The sequence below is a fragment of the Sitodiplosis mosellana genome, unplaced genomic scaffold, assembly GCF_009176505.1.
Source record: "Sitodiplosis mosellana isolate CC-2019 unplaced genomic scaffold, AAFC_SMos_1.0 Smas_scaffold_6226, whole genome shotgun sequence".
NCBI classification, from domain to species: domain Eukaryota; kingdom Metazoa; phylum Arthropoda; class Insecta; order Diptera; family Cecidomyiidae; genus Sitodiplosis; species Sitodiplosis mosellana.
The window spans coordinates 16,377,666-16,396,384 of NW_022601467.1; the positions used below are offsets into that span (position 1 = coordinate 16,377,666).

General features: G+C 36.9%; 3 protein-coding genes across 19 annotated transcripts in view; 1 reads left to right on the forward strand and 2 right to left on the reverse strand.

Moving 5' to 3' along the window:
- Window positions 1-269: 269 nt before the first annotated feature.
- On the reverse strand, window positions 270-1,679 carry LOC129578243 (prisilkin-39-like). 2 transcript variants are annotated; one of them, XM_055466495.1, is made up of 5 exons: window positions 1,436-1,679; window positions 954-1,159; window positions 749-846; window positions 577-621; window positions 270-507 (listed from the first exon to the last, which is right to left on the reverse strand). In XM_055466495.1, the coding sequence occupies exons 1-5, from the start codon at window positions 1,451-1,453 to the stop codon at window positions 473-475; spliced, it is 402 nt and encodes a 133-aa protein (XP_055322470.1). In that variant the 5' UTR covers window positions 1,454-1,679; the 3' UTR covers window positions 270-472. The 2 variants fall into 2 exon arrangements, with proteins under 2 accessions (XP_055322470.1, XP_055322471.1); XM_055466496.1 differs by lacking the exon at window positions 577-621 and having other exon boundaries at window positions 270-522; window positions 1,436-1,678.
- Window positions 1,680-6,045: 4,366 nt separating this feature from the next.
- Window positions 6,046-7,703, reverse strand: LOC129578244 (keratin-associated protein 19-2-like). Its single transcript, XM_055466497.1, has 4 exons — window positions 7,544-7,703; window positions 6,940-7,198; window positions 6,759-6,827; window positions 6,046-6,674 (listed from the first exon to the last, which is right to left on the reverse strand). Exons 1-4 carry the CDS (start codon window positions 7,559-7,561, stop codon window positions 6,643-6,645), a joined length of 378 nt encoding a protein of 125 aa, XP_055322472.1. The 5' UTR covers window positions 7,562-7,703; the 3' UTR covers window positions 6,046-6,642.
- Window positions 7,704-14,814: 7,111 nt separating this feature from the next.
- Window positions 14,815-18,719, forward strand: part of LOC129578245 (PDZ and LIM domain protein Zasp) — a 54,980-nt gene continuing 51,075 nt past the window's right edge. For 15 of the 16 annotated variants that reach the window (XM_055466507.1, XM_055466514.1, XM_055466502.1 and 12 more), the window contains exons 1-2: window positions 14,824-15,149; window positions 17,232-17,672. The gene's annotated coding sequence lies outside the window, so the exon portion shown is untranslated. Of the gene's footprint in view, window positions 15,150-17,231; window positions 17,673-18,719 lie in introns of all 16 variants that reach the window. The other variant, XM_055466504.1, reaches the window with a different exon arrangement.

An 18,719-nucleotide genomic window follows, 5' to 3' on the forward strand; every position in this document is an offset into this window, starting at 1 on the left:
AATGTCTAACTGCCGTTATGACCCTTGTAACGCACAATTAACTCTCAAACACACAATTTGGCTGGGTTCAATAGAAGTGTTTACTCGCACGTATTCATTAGATTATGATAATAGCAGTAGGAATTTACTGTTTTTTTGTTTTTGTTTCTCATTGTTCCAAAATTAGAATCGAATTGGGTTCATCGAGTTATTTTTAGCAACGATATCAAATGAATAAATTAGTCTCAATTTCAATGCGAGAAAAAAAAGTTCCGATATTTGATTCTTGCAAAAAAGAGGCGTTTTATTTGAAATGATCAAAAAAGCAAAAAAAAAAAATTGGAAAATCACATAAAAATGGTAGGGAAACTCAAAATGATGTGAACATCTAAGGCTGAAGAGGATACATCAGAGGGAGATGAAAGTAATGGTTGAGTTAATTGTTTTGGTTCAAGAATGCTCGTTCCACATGAATTGATCACCAAATACGCTATTAGTAGAAGCCACCATAGTAGCCATAGCCGTATCCTGGATAAAAAGGCGCTAGAATTAAAAATAAAAGTCTTTTTGATTAGAATAAATCCAGAAATGGTTTACCATATGAACGATAGGGATAGTATGATCGGTAGTAGTATGGGTATCCTAAAAGAATTTTGGGAGAATGGTTTGCAAAAATTGTTCGGGTTATTCCAATTGTTTTGGTTATAAAATAAAAGAAATTTGGAGTGGAAATAGATTGGAAGGGAAAATTGGAAATTCTTGAATTTACCATATCCATAGCCTCCATAGCCGCCATAGAATGGGTATCCATAACCTCCGTAGTATGGTCGATGTCCATAACCGCCGTATGGGTAACCGCCATAGAATCTGATGAATGAAGTAATATGTGTGAAATTATGTTTTTATCGTCACAATGAAAATCACACGGAATTTGCGAAATTATTCAAATTATTGAAATTTTCTCATTTTCATACCCATAGCCGTATGACGATGATCCTTTCAAATCTTGGCCTTGTTCAGCTACAGCTCCAGCTCCAGCTCCAGTTTCGAGTGTGTCGATTTGTCGTTTTTCCAATCCACGTGGAGCAACACCGACTGGTGCTCCTGGCGATGCTGGCTGTGGCATTGCAGCTGGAATGGCCACGGCACAAGCGATAACAGCGAACAAAAGAACAAGGACCTAACAGCGAGTTTTTTTTTGTGTCGATTTCATTTCAGAATGCAGAAAGCAGAAGAAAAAAAAGAGTTGATATTATGATTATCGAATGCAACAATATCGTATTTGAAGCGCACAAGAAGCGCGCGATGGAGAAAACAATGCAAAAAATGCATTATTGATTCCGATCAGTATCACGTATTTTATTCACTGGATAGAATATGTGCATCGCAATTTAAATATTTGAAGAGAAAAAAAAATTCGGATTTTGTGCGGATAAAAATTTCAAATTGCACTCACAGCTCTGGTGGCACACATTTTTTTTTCTTTCTGCTTCTCTTTTTTCGTTCAACAATGAATGAATTAATTTGCCTGCGACTTTTAGTATTCGCCTATGGTATGCAGTTTCTTTTGATTTATTCTTTGGTTCGTTTTGCGTTTTGTTTTCTTTTCGCACACGACTGCTGGCTAAACTCTGCTGGTTCTACTCACTATCTATCTATCGACACTAAATCTGTGACTGACAAACAATGGGCCGATGGATGCTCTTTTATACTAAAATCGCAACAATTGCGACTTATAAATAAAAAAAAAGGAAAGAAATACAAATATTAATTTAATAATAGTTGTGTACATACCTCCATGAACCATCCAACCAAGCTGAGTAACAGCGATAGCAACAGAGGTAGCTGATTTGTGATTGTGTACATTCATTCTTCTACGCTCTTTCCATGCATTTAGCACACACACACACATACACACACATGTATATTCAATTCCCATTCAATTCAATTCATTCAAATCGATCGCGCACAGTGGCAGAAATTTGTATTCTCAATGAAAATGACAAAAAATAAAAAAAAATAGTATTGCAACAATATTACTTTTAATTATAATAATAGAGATACTAATGTGTGTATAAATACATAATTAAAGCGATTTCCTTTCTTAAACGCATTGCAAGCGTGTATACGCGAAAATAAAAAAAGATGAAACAAATGTATGTATTAAATACAACAAACCTTACCACATTACCTTACAGCGGATCAATGGACAGAGAGTCAAGAATTTCGTTTTCATTTTCGTTTTCATTTTCGTTTTCCTTTCTGGTATTTGCGTCTATTTTTTTTCTTCTTCTTCTTCTTCATCATTTGTTTGTTTCATTGGAAACATTTCCATATGTACCGGGGTTTTGTGCGTGAGCGTGCGCGCGTGCACATAAACCTACCGTCCGATTGCATATCCAAAGAGATGTACATACACCACACACAGCAACGAATCATGCTTTTCAAACGAAGAAAAGGAACAAAAAAACACGGTGGCAGCAACAGTAACAAGAAGAAATATACAAAAAGCGCAGCGCGCTTATACCAAGAGCCCATATCGTATGCGACCAAAACGATGTGATAAACGAAATCGAATGACGACGATGAAATAACAATAAACGGTGAACAAATAGCAAGTGGTGCGCGCATATATTCAAATTATGACGAATAATGAACGATAATTTATAGGTTTGATTTGGTGGATAAAAATAAAACGAAAAAAAAATCATCGTTGGACACGTTCATCGTTCGAGGTATCATAATACTTTTGATTTTTTTTTTGTCCCCCCAAACAACACATGTTTTCGCTGTTGCTGCAGTTATGAGAGAATTATTTGGAATCAATGCTATCGAATTGGATGTGTATTGAAAATTACAGCCGTTCGACTTGTCCACGATTGCTAGGTAGCTTGGGTTTAATCATGCGTATTTTTCGCAAACGAAGAAGAAGCAACAGAATACACACACAAAACATTTCGTGAATTAGGAAATCATCGAACATGCATACGCACTTACACACACCCATTGCACTACAAACCTTTAAAAAGAGAGGATTTCAACTAGAAAACGGCGATGAACCCACGCATGCAGAAAGGCCTAGACAAGCTGTGATTCCGTGTCAGATAACTTGGACATGTTATAGCATAAGCTTATGCATAACATACATACATCGAAGTCGTCGGAAAACGTTTTTTTTTCTCGTTGAGTTATTCAAGTCTCGAATTTTACTTTCAAAACGACAGTAAGCACATTCTTGAATAATTGTGTTTTAACCGTTTATCGATATACAACGAATTTTTTTTTTTTTTTTCATTTTTGTGCGATTCATTCAAAATGATTCAAACGATGACGTCGCGTATCGAGCATAGAGGTTCGTGAAATTGGAAAAAAAAACGAGAAAAAAATGAACAACAGTTGATATCAAAGCTTTCGTGACGGATAAAGGTATTTCTTCGAATGAGAGACGTATCAAAACCTTGTTCTAAATTTTCTCTCGGACTTTAGTCGATAGTCTCGTGTTGCTGACGCTATCTTCGTCGTCGTTGTCGTCCTCGTCGAACGGGATGCATGCATAATTTCTTAGCCAGGAACCAAAGTGTTGCTTTAACATCCAGCCACCGACGACGGCGACGACGACGACGACGACGACGATACACAGCATTAAACGTGATCAAATTATGATCTCATGCTAATTTGTTCGATCGGTTTGTTTATGACCTATAAATAAACGACGTTTAAAACGTGGTTTCGTCGCTTTAATGACCGTTAGGCATTGAAACGAAACACGATTCTAACCAATCTGTTGCGATGTGCAATTAACATCCAATTCGAAATGTGTGATTACTTTCTGAATTGAAAAAAAAAATCATACATGTATCCAGAGATTTGCTCCCACGACAAATACACACGCAGAACGACGGAGAGAGAGAGAGAGAGACTCACAAAGCACAAAAATCGCCCGAATTGTCAATTTGAAATTGAGTGGAAAAATAGGTGGAGAAAACAAAAGCAGTCAAATGTGATAAAATGTTCCATTTTAATATATGTACAATGATTTTTTTCTGTTTTCAATCGCATGTGTATCATCGTCGTCAATGAATCAATGCCATTAAGCGAATGAGCGCACGCTCGCGCGCTACACATGCATTTTCATATGAAATCAATAGAGAGTGTTTAGTTGGTGCGCAACAGCAGCTCCCACAATAATGTTTTGTGGCCATTTTTCATGTTGGTTTTCCTTCCCGACACAGCATCAGAATTAAATGAAGCAAACAAAACAACAAATATAAATACAGGTACATATAAACGATTGATTTCAATAGAATACTGAACTACGTGTTGTTGCACATGACTAATTTTCTCATAAATAATTAAATGTGCCCCGATGGGACATTCTCTCTGTCATGGAAGTTGAAAATTTCAAAGTGATCTCAAATTTATATCCAACAGCTGTGAAAAATGAGCGATTAAAAATAGACTGCGGCAGGTTGGCAATGTAGAGAAAAAAGCAAACAAACGATATACACACAGCATAAGAATACTGACGAAAAAAAAACGACTCAACGATGAACATCAACATCAACAAACGAACAAATCAGCAGTTAACTGTCAACCGATGAGGCGATGCACTTAATTCATTACCATTCCGAAACAATGATCCAATACTTTAAATGCTTGGAGTTGCTTCTTTGTGCCTGGCGAAACAGACGGAATTTCAATTTGTGCATTTTTTTCGCTTCTCCTATCTGTGTCTCGTTCGATCGGCCGATCGTTCGTTCGTTCCTTCATTGACGCAATTTTCTGCTTAGTTCCTTGATTGCCAGAGCGGTCATCACATTTTGTTGAGCATATCGAATCGAAAAGAAAGAATTTAGAAAAAAGTCTCCAAGCCACAAACACACACACACACACTCTCTCTTTTCCACACTTTTGTGAACTTCGCTGATGATGAATTCATCAATGATTCGCTTCTCGGCTAAACGTAATAATGCTTCATGCTGCACTGCTGTTCCTACTGCTGCTGCTGCTTATTTGTACACGAAACGAAAATTTACCGCACGTTAGAGACTTCCAGAGATCCGCTTTGCAACAATGTAAAACGTTATGAATATTACTTATGAATCGTTATGAAAATGCATAATTTATTGCTCTGTATTTTATTTGTGATGCATATGGCAACAGCACACAGCGAGAGACGTTTGATGAAATATTGAACAAACTATTAACATTGCTAATTTATCGGCTGCTGACTATCCATTTGATAATAATGGAAACGAAATTATGAATATGTTCAAATAAACCTGATAAACTGGTTTTTTTCTTCTTTCTGTCTTGGATGCAAATCGTCATAATGCTTCATTTGAACGTCAACTAATTACTCAAAACCTAGTTGCAACCAGGGTGGTTGAAATCAAGATCAATTTTCATTTTTAATTTCTTATACATATAATGCATGCTCATTTATGTATTTTAATGTATATCATCTTGGGGCGGCTATTATCTCCGGGTGTTGATTATTTTAGGATTGTTTTTTTTTTAATTGAACAAATTGATACAGCATGAGGAAGTTTCCCATTTCGATTTTTTTTTCATCGTCCATAAATTTACATGACTATTGAATAATAGAACTGCATTCTTTGGCAATTATATTATTACACAGATGTTCAACCGATTTATTCAGTCACCTGGCTTGAACCGATTAAATTTGATTAAATCTGTGTGTTTTTTTGCGTTCAATATTGATAATAGGTGCTAATAAAAACATAGACAAAAATGACATAAAAAAACGAATAAACAGATTGAATATTAAAAGTCATAAAAAGTAAATGATCTGCTGAGTCAGAGGCGCAACAAACAATTCCACCTGTTCAACGAAACATACTACGAACAATTGCACTTTATTATGATTATATTTTGTGTGTGTGTGTGTGTGTGTGTGTGTGTGTTGCAGTCAGGAGGGTTTTTTTTAAGCTTGAGCAATCAATAACCATCACATGGATGGTAAACATCGATTAGCTAAACTATTTTGAATCGTAATTGGATTGCAGTCCAATTTTGGGCTTGATAAATAAAAGATATATGGCATTTTGATTGTTGTTTTATATAAACGGTATACTCATTTTATTGATCATTGTTGTTTCTTCTTTTTTTTTATTGTACAAAAAATAAATGTTACAAAAAAATTGAAAAGAGATTTCATTCAGCTCATTCAGTTGCCTATGCGTATACACACATTGGTGCGCCTCATTCGTTCACAATTAGGCGTACACACACATTTTAGTGTGTTGCATATTCATGAATTCGGTGTGACTTGAAACCTCATGTGCTGAATGAAATTTTTGGAAATGGCAGTTACAAATGATTACGTTTTTTGTTGTATTTGTGATTGAACTGAAAAAAAAGAAGGAGTTCATATGGTTTTTGGTTTTTTAGTTTGGTTTGATGAGAAATAAACAAAAAACACAAGTATTATAATCAGACGGGACGGGGGGAAACAAAGAAGATAGACGATAGATAAGGTAGTTGCGTGTGGAGAATAAACGTTAAAATCATTTTTGGAAAAGGAGACAAATGCGAAAAATTAATTAATCAGTTATCCGTTCGGCATAGTTTTGTATCCCATGTCGAAAATTATTTGTATCGAAAATTCCTTGGTAGTCATAAAATCTAGTAGATGTTGCTTTAGTAGTAACCACCGTAGTATCCACCATATCCTGTTGAAGAAAAAATGACCGAAAACATTTTTTTTTTTTCAAATATTTTTTTTCTTTTTCATTAATTTTGACGAGTTTGTGTACCTCGTGAGTATGGAAAGCTCGAGTAGTATCCGTATCCATAGCCAGGATAACCGTAACCACCGTAACCACCTGAAACCAAATTGACTGCTTTGAACGGATTCTTCTACGTTTGAATGTGCTTTCTTTTTCGTTTGAATATGGCCACGAGAAGAAAAAATTGTTGAGTGAAAAGTGTTCTTACCATAAGTGGAGTAAGCATATGGGTATCCACCATAGTAGCTGCCCAATCCATATCCGCTGCCACCATAACCGAGACCACCATAGTATCCATATCCGTAGCTGGAGGATCCTTTCAAGTCTTGGTCATCGGCGCCGCTGGTCAATTGTTCTGATTCGGGGCCGGCAGCGCGTTGGCGTGCAACTGGAGCAATTGGTCTTGGCTGTGGTGCACCAGCTGGAATGGCAACAGCGCATGCAATGATGGCGAATACGAAGACAATCTTATTGAAACAGAAAAAAAAATTTAAACTTTTGCTTTGGGAAATCGAAAAATTGCCGTAAAAACTAGAACTAAGCAAAAAGGGGATAGATAACAGCGATATTCTCGAATTTTGGCCAACGTATTCAGCTGATTATCCTTTCGGTTAAATAAATTCCAAAAAGATTATCGAATCAACTTGAAAAAAAATAATAATCCAAATTAAAGACACCGATTCGCGGGAAAAATGAGGGAAAAATCAACAGGCAAAGCACTTGTACATGTTATCACTTTGAAATTTTTGCGAAAATTTGCGCAGAGTCTGTTCGTTTTTTTTTCTAAGTCCAAAATAATTGGAAAAACTTACAACTTTCATTGAAACCATTTTTAACGTTATTTCATTCAAGTCGTTGGTTAAAACACACAATTGAATTCACTTGCTACTGAGAGAGCTGGTTATTTGAATTTTCTGTTTGTTAGCAAATGACACTATCTAGCAATGGCTAAATCTGTACTGACAAAATAATCGACGAGTGCCCACTATTTATACACCAAAATTCAGGCCTGAAAATGAACAATAACAGAGCGAGGCAATGCTAATCATTTTTTAGTTCGTATAGAAAAAAAAGATCGTATTGGCATCGCACAATGCTGAGATATAAAACAGGTGGTAGAAGAAGTACACATCTCAAAAAGCCTATTGTACAATGAATAGCATAGTACATAGTAGCGATGGTGCGCGCGCGTCAGTAAAATGCTCGCTACGATATCAGCAGCGGTAGCGACAGCAACAGCAGCAGTAGCAGCAGCAGCAACAACAAATCACAATCCAAATTATTGTTTATTGTTGTTGCTTTGCACAATTACGGTGTGTGCGGCTACATGACGTTTTTCGTCTCACTCTTATGAACGATCTTTCTCGGCTGGTGCGTGTGCAGTTGTCGGATAAAAACACACACTCACGATACGTTTGCCATTCGCAGCTACAGTAAAAATGCACGGAAAACACGAGAAGTAAGGGAAAAAGTGCGCAAAACACATCATTGCTGATACAATTTTTCGACGTCGATGTATTGCCCAAAAACAATGGCCCAAATCAAAGTCAATGATGAATATATGTCGAAAAATGAGAAAACAAATCGAAACCGAAAATTAAAGAGCGAACAAAAATATGCCGACAAAGCCACACATGTCATTGTAACCATTTCCTCTTGGATCGATCATTGAACAATATGAATAGAAAAAAATCAGTGGAACGCAGTCGAAAGAACCCAAACGATTGCAAGAGTCCAGCAATCATCAAACCAAATTAGATTAATTCAGTGTACAATTACATGTCGGTGGCGTGGCAATGAAATTCTGCGTCAGAACCACAGCCGCTATGCATTCAATTGCATTGCACTGGTACTGATGATATCTCTTCTCAATTGAATTCCAATGGAATAGAATCAGCAGAGCGCCGCTTCGAAATATTTTTTTTCTTCTTTTTTTCAAGTCTTTCGTCCATCTTTGCGCATTTCCACACACATATTCATCTCGGTGTTTGAGAATGTGCGCACTGTGCACAATCAACAAAGTTGCAAACGTGAGGTGCGAGTGCATGTGTTGTATTTTCCACATTCAGCTTTCAAAATAGAGATTCAAATTAAAGAAAAATGTGCTTGTTCTGTTTGAAAAGAGAAGAAAAATGGTGTTCGTTTCTTTTTTGCGTCCATATTATTGTCTACTTTGGAGTACATGGCCGATCGCTAATTAATAACAACATCATTATTACAGTTGCTATTATCATTTTTTGAACGTAATTTTGCAAAAGGGGAAAAAAAGAAACAAAAACGAGAGAAAAAAAAGTGGAAAACGTACGATGTTTGATTGTTTTTCCATGGACAGCGAACGCAAAACACAACAATCATAGATATCATATAATAATGAGCGAGAGACCAACGTTTGCAAGAGCTGCGAAAATCTTTACAGCTATGCCACTAAGATCACCGCCCGAGTATCTTAACACAATTGTGGCCGATTTTTTTTCTTCGCTTCAAACATTTTCTTTGAAGGGGGATTGTGTAATCGAAAAGCCAGTGACTTGTATCCAAAAGCAAAACGCAAATGAAATATTCGAAGAAAAAAGAAATAGAAAACTCTGGGTGTTTGACCCAGAGATGGTGAGAAAGAAAGAGAAACAATACAAATTAACAGCAACTAACATGACAATAAATAACAAAAAGTGCGAAAAATAAGCGAGACTTTGAGCGAAAATTGACTATTATCATTGTGATCATTGTTTGCATTCAAGAATATTTTCTATTCAAGTGGTGTGTGTCGTGTTTATCCCTCTCGTGCACTTGGGTGTTGTGTCCATCGTGTAGAAAATGCGTTTTAGAGAAGAAAAAAACTGTGAAAATTGTGTGTGCAAGCGTGCGCACCTTTGGTGTAATTTAAACAAACACGTTCGTTTGCTTCAATGAATGGGTCTCGATTTTTCGTTTTTCTCGGTCAGAAAAACGGCGGCAATATGGAAATTAACGAACGAAAAAAAACAAACATGTGCGCGCGCATTTTCAGCATCGCATAGCCAGTGTGTGTGTTTGGGTATTTATGAGCTATGCCGCTTCTGCAGGCAGCTCGGGCGTCCATCTTAAAACAGCCACACCGCGAAAGAATGCACAAATTAACTTTGATCATTTATGAAAATGAAAATGAGAATGGAATTAGCAAAAAGAACAAAGCAAATGAACAACAACAACCACAAAAAAACAAACAAACAAACACACACACATGGACAAACAACATGAAAATTCATAATGAGCTGCAGCATTATTTTCAATTCATTTCTGATGCTTTTGTATGTCATTAACATCATTTCGCAAAAATAATGTTGCATATAATTTTTACTCGCTGCAGTCGTAGTTCGCGTCACATACTTGTATTTTTGCGAGTTCACTCGCACGCGCACCAATTCCACACCGTTAGCTCTCGGGCCCTTCGAACACACACACACACACACACACAACTATTTTTGTTTTTCGCTACTTTTGTTTCCCCCAATTGCTCATATGCGCGCGATCGGTGTGTATGCATTTTGCGATTCTTTTCTTCTGCCGCTTGTATTTGAGGCATCGGATTTTCTTCAATGTGCCATAGCGAAGCGTACACCGACCAGGGGGCCGAACGATGATGCAGCGCATCTATGTGAAAAAAAAACTCGTGAAGAATTATGCTTGAAACAACGAAAATTGCAAGTTATTAACTCGCCACGATAGAGAACAGAAAAAAAGAACCTCGGAAACATGAAATGCAAATTTTGAAAAATGAAAAGAAAAAAAATTCATTGTGAGCATAGGCCGTGTGGCAAAGGGAACCTAATTCTGATTTAATTCCATATTCTATTCTCATTTTCTCTTGAAATATGATGAGCAAGCGTGCGTGCGTGCGTTTGTTTGTATTCAGCGAGAGAGAGAGAGAGAGAGAGAGAGAAAACCGCTGCTGATGATGTGCCTTTTTTCTCATTCTTTTTGTATTCGGTTTTTATTAATTTTCTGAAATTATTTTTTTCGTCTTAAAGAAGTGAAGAATAAAAAAGAAGAGAATTACATGCGTAATACGCGCGCGGTGAAGGTCCTTCAGGTATGGCCGAAAAGTCAATGTTTCGTTTGGCCGCATGATGTTTCTTCATTTTCTGCTTCATTTTTGAAAATTGTTTTCCTGTTGTGCTCTTTTTTTCTATTTGCTTTCGGTCATAGTACACGGTCCCAACCACAAGATTAGAAGTAACGACGACGACAACAACAACAACAACAAAAATATCATAATAATAAAGAAGTCGACTCGCATTTTCCTTGAAAATATTATTTTCGTTTTTTTTTTGTTCATTTCTTATTCTTCATTACATTAGCATTACACATTAAATCACCAGCCGGTTTGGAATAGCGAGCAACAAATTATGTGGATATAGTATCCGCCGAAAAAGCGACGGGCACGCGTATCAAAAACAAGAAGAGACAATAACTCAATCAAATATTCGGTACGTAATGAAAATGTAGACAGGTTAAATTACCTAGTTCCTATTTTTGTTAGGAAATAAATCACATACTGGCAATAACATTACGTACGCACACCACACCACATGTAGAATGCAACGATTTACTTCATTGCCATCAAATTGGGCAAAAGTCGTGATGTGTGTTCACTACTTGTTCGCGACGACGACGACGACGACGCGCAAACAAACAATTTAAGCGCAAAATGTGGGACAGAAAGAGATGAAGACCAAATAAAAAGCACAACCACCAGCCGTAGTGACACACTATTACAAATAAATACAGTAGCGAGCGAAGAAAAAAAAATTGATGTCTAACTAAACGCAATGTTATGATTACAAAAAGGCCAAGCGGGGAATCCAAATCGGATTTGTGAATAAAAACGAAACACTTTGGAATATTGAAATCAAAATACACACACACACCATTGTATTCGGAGACCAGAAGCTTAGCATCCATTGTGCTTCTCAATATCCAAACAGATGAGGAGAAACAGAATAAAAGCAGCAACAACAACATAATTGAGTATAAGGTGTTAATGGAATGCTAAGACTTGGAGAATTTGGTACGGTGGCACCGAACAAAAAAAAAACAAACCATAATGCACAATGCTGAAACTGAAAAGAACATTTTAAAAACCGAAAGTGAATTCGACGTATAAATAAACAAATAAATATGATTAATGCGTGTGATTCAATATGTGTATTTGATCTCTCTGGTGGAATTTTCAGCACCAATTATCCATCCATCGAGTCAGCCCCAACAATATCAACAGTACACAGAAAACAAAGCAAAAAAAAACACACATATTAAAAGCGGCCTGTTTGACTTATACACACGAGTGATAAAATAATGACAATGACAAAATTGTCAATTTTGTTTTCCCAGCCACAAATAATACAACGTATTGTGTATCGAGTATCGTGCATAAACAAAGTCTTTATATATCTTTGTTTGGTACGAGATGAAAACGGATTTTTGAATCGACACAAAATTAAATGAATACACAGCGTGCCGGTTCTGATCGACGATCGATAATTGTTATTACACTTGAAATTAAACTAATTTTACACTCCGTTGCCGTTTTAGCAACAACAAATGGCGAAATTTCGATTTTTCGGCCCCAGAAACTGCCCAATTTATTGCTAGAACAATTATGACGCATAAGATAAAAATGAAGAAACCATAGCAACAACCACTTTAAGTTGTTGATCATTTATGTAATTCCAATGGCATGGACTTTTCTTGCTTCAGTGCCACCGCGGTGTTGCAACGGATCAAATTGAGCGCACGATGTCTTGTCGACATTTCGATGTGTATTTGTTTGTGACAGTTCAACAAATTCTGTCATTATCATCACTCTTATAAATATCATATATCTGACTGTATGACATTAATGGACAATATAATTAGAGGTGCACTTGTGGTGGAATTTCGTAATGCTCCGTACCATTCTGGTCGTCAGATTCTGGTCGAAAATAACCCAATCATTTCAGAAATATTCAATTTGCTAATAAACAAATGATCTATCGAAACGCATCTCTCTCTCTCTCTCTCTCTCTCTCTCTCTCTCTCTCTCTCTCTCTCTCAATCCACCAAATAATAATGAGATTGCTCATCTTTTCATCGCATTCGAGATTTTTTTTTTGCTTCAATGACTTTATTCAGCATAATATCATACAAAATTAGCGCATCTAACAAAACACACAAATTCAAATCAACCGAAACATTTTAAATCCTATATCAATTTCACTTCGTGTTACCGAACCTTGATTACATCTTAATTGATTCTTGCGTGATCTTCATTTCATTCCGACGAGAATTGATATATACATACTAAATATATATTTTTAGCTCTGCTGACGCGCATTAAATGTAGCGAAAATGTTGGATGTAACAACATGATTTATTTCATTACATTCATTAAATGTTCGGATTTATTTTCGAGAACTTTTTTTGGTGTTTCGTTTGCCACTATTTGCTTTTGTTGTTCTCTCGTTTCATGTTTTGTTGGCAGTGGTAATTACTATGGTAAAAAACCTTGTAAAGCATTCATTAGGTGCACTTGAGCTGAAATGCTATACGGTAATTGTGTTTGGACGCGAAGCTTTTCGATAATCGCACGTATTTTATACTAACCAAGAGAGGTAGATAAACTTTTGCCGAGAAAATTGAAAATGCTTTGCAAAAGCTTCGGTCGTGCAAATGAAGCTTTGATCATTAGCTTTGCGCCGCGCGAATGGTATGCCAATTTGATGGAGCAACCTAGAAATTGTTAAAAGCTTTTTTCGAATAAAAAAAAAGACAATGGATTTCACGATGACGATCAAAAATTAGATCGAAATTGCGCAAAATATGCAACCGATTAGTGTAAATTACTGGGAAAAATCAACACCGCAGTTATCGAATTGTGGATGTTCTGAATGGAATCAGTTAACGATTTGCCATTATGCAAGTGTTGTGGTGCGTCATATGGAATCGGCTTATTAGCGGGCGTTTAGGAATGTTGAACGTTGAACAGTGATTCATAAACTGGTCACAGTGGCAAGAATTTCCTTATCGATAATCACAATGATTGAAAGTAAGTAAAATTGATCATTGCACAATGACACGTCAGAAAGAGGAAAAAAAACCGCTGATGTATGATTGTGATTGAGAATATCGAAAAAGAATAATTCCGACGAAGGAAAAATCGACAGAAAAATCGTTTTGTTTGGCCAACAATGGTTCATTTGCAATGGGTGAACCAATTTTCAAGTCAAAACTTGATTGGAAAACCACTGATCAAAACCGATCAAATGAATTCTAAGCAAATATTTGCTTGGTGCCATTGTTGTTGTTTGCCAACATTTTCGACGGCAATTTCGCATGAATCAAGCGACCCAATTCAAATATAAATTCATCGTTTTTCATGTCGCAATTTGAGCAAAGCTCAGCGCAAAGTGTCTCTCTCATATTTAAAATTTCTCAACCAATTCGCTATTATTTTTTTTTTCGTTTGCTTCAATCTCTCAGCTGTGTTTCGATCGTCCCTTGTTCAATGGCTATTGCCAAAGCAACAATGCTGAACGATTTTACGCTTGACTCAACCGAAAAAATGAAAAATGAAAAAAGAAAAACATTCAAGAACGAACAAGACAAATGAGAAGCATAGACAACTGAAACGGTCACACAAAATGATCCATATCCGAGCAATCCATTGACTCATTGCACACTGACGGCTGAATCGTAGTCGGGGGCTACACACGCAAACAGCAAAACACACATTCGGAGCTGACGCATTCGGCTTAAGCGTTAGATCAATGTGTCAATGCGGATGCGTGTGTATGAGTGTGTATGTGGATTGCATATACACAAGTGTTATATGGTTGGCCCGTGCATGGGATTAGTCGCTCATCCAGAGTTAGCCTGATGTAACGTCACCGTCAGCGCGCACACGCTGCCGCTTTCGATGCGATTGCACGTGCGTTGGTGTGAGTGACCGATCGGCACAACACACTTCAAAAAAATAACAGATGTATTACAATATTTCCATACATTCGATCCGAATGGTCGCAACTAGTTAGCGCGCGCGCATATATACGACATTTTCCCTTGTGTTACTCATACTCGGTACCGAACGACAGCAGCTCTTTCTCTCTTTCTTACTCTCTCTCTCTCTTTCTCATTCTTCTTCTTCTTTGCTTTTTTCCCTTGTCGTCTTCGTTCGCTCTTGCGTTACAGCTCTTCGATCGACTGCTCAGCAGTCAGCGGAAAAAAAAACATACACAGTTTTGCACCGAAACTATTCACCATTCGAGATCCGTAAGTCGGCGAAGTCGGATTCAAAAACTGAGCATTACGCTGTTAAGCGTTTGTTGTGTGTTTTGTTTTTTAAATTTTATTTTTGAACCTGTGTGTTGTTTTTCGGTGCCCAAAAAAAAAATTGTTTTCAATGTGAGTAATCCTCGACTAAATAGAATCTTAGTTCAGCAAGTGTGATATGGATATGTGTGTGCATTTTGTGTGTCATTATTCTGGCGATTAATTTTGGCAATAAATCAATTAATTTTTTTTCTCGTACAAAAATTTCGCACGAAAGACGAAGAAAAAAAGATGAATATTGGACATGCGGTAAAACTAGTGCATATTCGTAATAACACATGCAATAAAAACGTTAAAAAATTTTGTTGGCATTTTTTCAAAAAAGCCAAATCGATAATTGCTTTAGCAACGTGCTCGTTCACTTTTGCTTCTTGCGTATTTGTCGTCAGAAAAAAAAAGCGTTTTTTTCCTAATTTCACGCGTAATTATTCCTTCGTGGTGCTCCCTTTTCTTGGTTGCTTGCAAATTTTCGCATTTTTCTGCGGTGCAAACACATCATTTCAATCTATTCGCGATTAACATTTTTTTTCTTCTGCCGAAGATCATTTCAATTTGCGAGGATGTATGGGGCGGCAAAATTTCGCCCAAAACTTGAGCTAAAAATAAAAATTAGCGAAAGTCCTTCAGCTTCAACGTATGAAATAAAGAAGAAGCAGCAGAAGGAAAAAATAAATAAGCAAAAGCGATGAGATATATTATACACAGTGAGACCTATCGCACCGAATGTATACTAGTGAAAATGAGCCGCATTGATAGTCTCCTCGTGGATGAAATCACAAGTAAACGTCTGAAAATGACATAAACATCGTTTCGCATATATGCGTTCAAAGCGAGAGAGAGAGAGAGAGAGAGAGAGAGAGAGACCGATTGGGATTTTGCTATTCAAATTAAATCATATAAAATATATCTCATTCTATTTATTGAGAGAGAAGAGAAAAACGACGGCGACGACGACAACAACGACGGTCAACAGTTTTCCCACACGTTGAATGTGGGACCGATAGTGTGTGTTTGCGTATGTGTTGTTGCTTCAAATATAATCGAGCCGAGAGAAAAAAGTGAGAGAGAAAAAACAAACGCCGAAACCGAACTGGCCGAAAAGAAAATCTGACGCAGTGAAATTCGACGATCGCGCCCATTACAAATAGATCGTTTTGAGTGCTGAGGATATAATATATATGCACGATACATGATTACGTGTGAAAATGTATCGAAAATTCGGCTGAAACTCAAAAAAATCCCTCCTCACTTGATCACATAACACCCATGACATGTACATGTTCTTTTATCGTTTTGATATCTTGTTGTCGGGGCAAATAATCCTCGACACTTTTGTTGATTCAACGTCGAGGTTTTTTCGAATCTCACGCTCTCGCTATTGCTGTCTCTGTCCTTCTCATTCTCACGCTCTCTCTCTCACTGCCTGCGGCTCTTCTTCGTTCGACAAAGTGGCTATTTTCAAACCAATGATCGTTTCTTTCATCGACCAAAATTGAATTGAAAATATGAGGAAAAAAGAGTATATTATTGTCGCGCCGATCCTTTTTAAATCTGGACGAAATGCGCTATTTTTGGATCATCACGCATATGCCGAATTGAAGAATCAGTGTCATCGCCGTAACATGCCAACGAAATATTTTTCAAGTTCCTTAATGGCAATGATAAATGGCAATGCAAAAAAAAGAACAACCGAATGGGGGCCACGATATCAATATGATACGGTGACATTTAATGTGCGCTGACTTAAATGTGATAGGTCGCTTTCAACTTTTTCCACGTGATTACGCCGCAAAATCGACCGAATCAATCGAAACGGCACACAAGCAGATGCAATTCCATATTTGCAATCCGATATATTCGGCCCGTTTAATCCTATTTCGGCACACAGAAAAAAAAATGTACGTGAATTTGCATAAAGAAATAGCTATCCGGAGGTGTTCGAACTGTATAACCCGACAAAAGCAACAAGAACGATACCAAAGAAAAGTCGTCATTTGAGCTTCGCGACAAAACAAGAAAACGATTTACATTTTTTAATGCACTTTTTTTCACTCTTCATCACATCAACATCATTTTTCAGCCTCTATTGGATTTTCCTTTTTCAAAAACAATGTCCTATTTTCTTTCTCTTCTTTTTTTTTTTTGAAATTTTAGCCTTTCGCGTGAGTGGGTGTTGTTTGTGTAATAAAAGCGTGTATATCTATTAAGTGGAAATTTTAATTGCGATACGAATAAAAAAAAAATTAAAAAAAAGAAACAAAAAAATCCAAAAGAAACTGATAAAAATTATCAAGAGTGCAAAAAGTAATTAAAAAAGAAGAGACGAAAAATACAAGCGTCCAAAACGAACGGGACGAGAGTAGACAACAAAAAGAGAGAGAGAGAGAGAGAGAGAGAGAGAGAGAGAGAGAGAGAGAGAGAGAGAGAACCAATTCAACGAATTTCCAAAGCAAAAACTTATTTGGAGCGACAGCGACCACGTCCGGAGCGGAGTGAGAGCGGAGAATTGTAAAGTCCAAAACAAATAAATAAACAGACAAGAGGACGAAACAGAACAGGAGGAGAAAAAAAAACCAAAGAAGAATACTCTCGAAGGTAAGTCAAATCGTAAGCGAATGGTAATTTTAAATAAAGTCTAAAAAATATCGTATTTTTTTATACACATATATATATATATATATTGAGAGTAACGAACGAAAAAAAAATCAAACGAAGAAGTTATTATGTGTGTATAAACGGAACACACGGCAAAGAAGTTAGGCATTATCACTGCATATATGCAAAAATATTCACGTACTCTACATCTTCGGCAAACAGGCACAAACACAGACATAGGCACACACACACACACACACACACACACACACACACACACACCGAGAGCAGGAGACAGAGACAGTGGCACAAAGGCACGACCAAATTTAAAATATGCACAATGCGAACTCGACCAAGCCAAACAAAAATATCTTGTGTCTGCTGTGCATTCATTTAAAGTTGACCCTAGGTGTCTTTTCTGTATATTTCTTCTCTCTTTTTTGTTCGTGTGCTGCTGTCGATGCCACTGCTGCTGCTGTTTACTCGGTGACTCGAGCTCAAGCGCACCTCTTATCTCATGTTATTACGTTATTTCTGTGTTTGGCTTAGTTGTGTTTTGATTTTGTCTTTTGTTGATGCCTTTTTTTATCAAAAGTGGTTTAATGCAGCCGAATTTTCATTCAGCCTTTAATCGGCTTCACCATCACCGCCGCCGCCGTCATCGTCTCTGCTCCTCCGCCGCCATATCACAATGTTCCTTTTTATTACACTTGCATTTTATTTGCAAATTATAAAATAACTGATCGCGATATCGCCTTATCGATGCGCTGAAAACGAGAATGTTTTCGCAAAACAGCACTATCCTTTGCATGTTACATTCTACATTTTGATGTGGATCACACGTTTGAAGAAAAACGGTTTATTATTTATCTTTTTATTTCCTTCGCTTGGATTCTTCTTTGCAACGGCTCTGATTTGTTTTTATAGCATTTGTGCATATAATATTATAATTCAGTTCGTTTTCTTTTTGGTCGTCTTATTTTCACTCGCTCTCCTTTTTTTCGTCAGTTTTCTTTTCGATTCCTGCTCTGTTTTACTCGCTCTCCA

What these genes read in the sequence shown, in the direction of transcription:
- LOC129578243 (XM_055466495.1), bottom strand. An exon ending in TCATCGTCATACGGCTATGG is followed by an intron (nt 847 to 953) that starts GTATGAAAATGA and finishes TTCATTCATCAG; the next exon opens with ATTCTATGGCGGTTACCCAT. An exon ending in CTATCCCTATCGTTCATATG is followed by an intron (nt 508 to 576) that starts GTAAACCATTTC and finishes CTTTTTATCCAG; the next exon opens with GATACGGCTATGGCTACTAT.
- LOC129578244 (XM_055466497.1), bottom strand. An exon ending in ATATGCTTACTCCACTTATG is followed by an intron (nt 6,828 to 6,939) that starts GTAAGAACACTT and finishes ATTTGGTTTCAG; the next exon opens with GTGGTTACGGTGGTTACGGT. An exon ending in GAGCTTTCCATACTCACGAG is followed by an intron (nt 6,675 to 6,758) that starts GTACACAAACTC and finishes TTTCTTCAACAG; the next exon opens with GATATGGTGGATACTACGGT.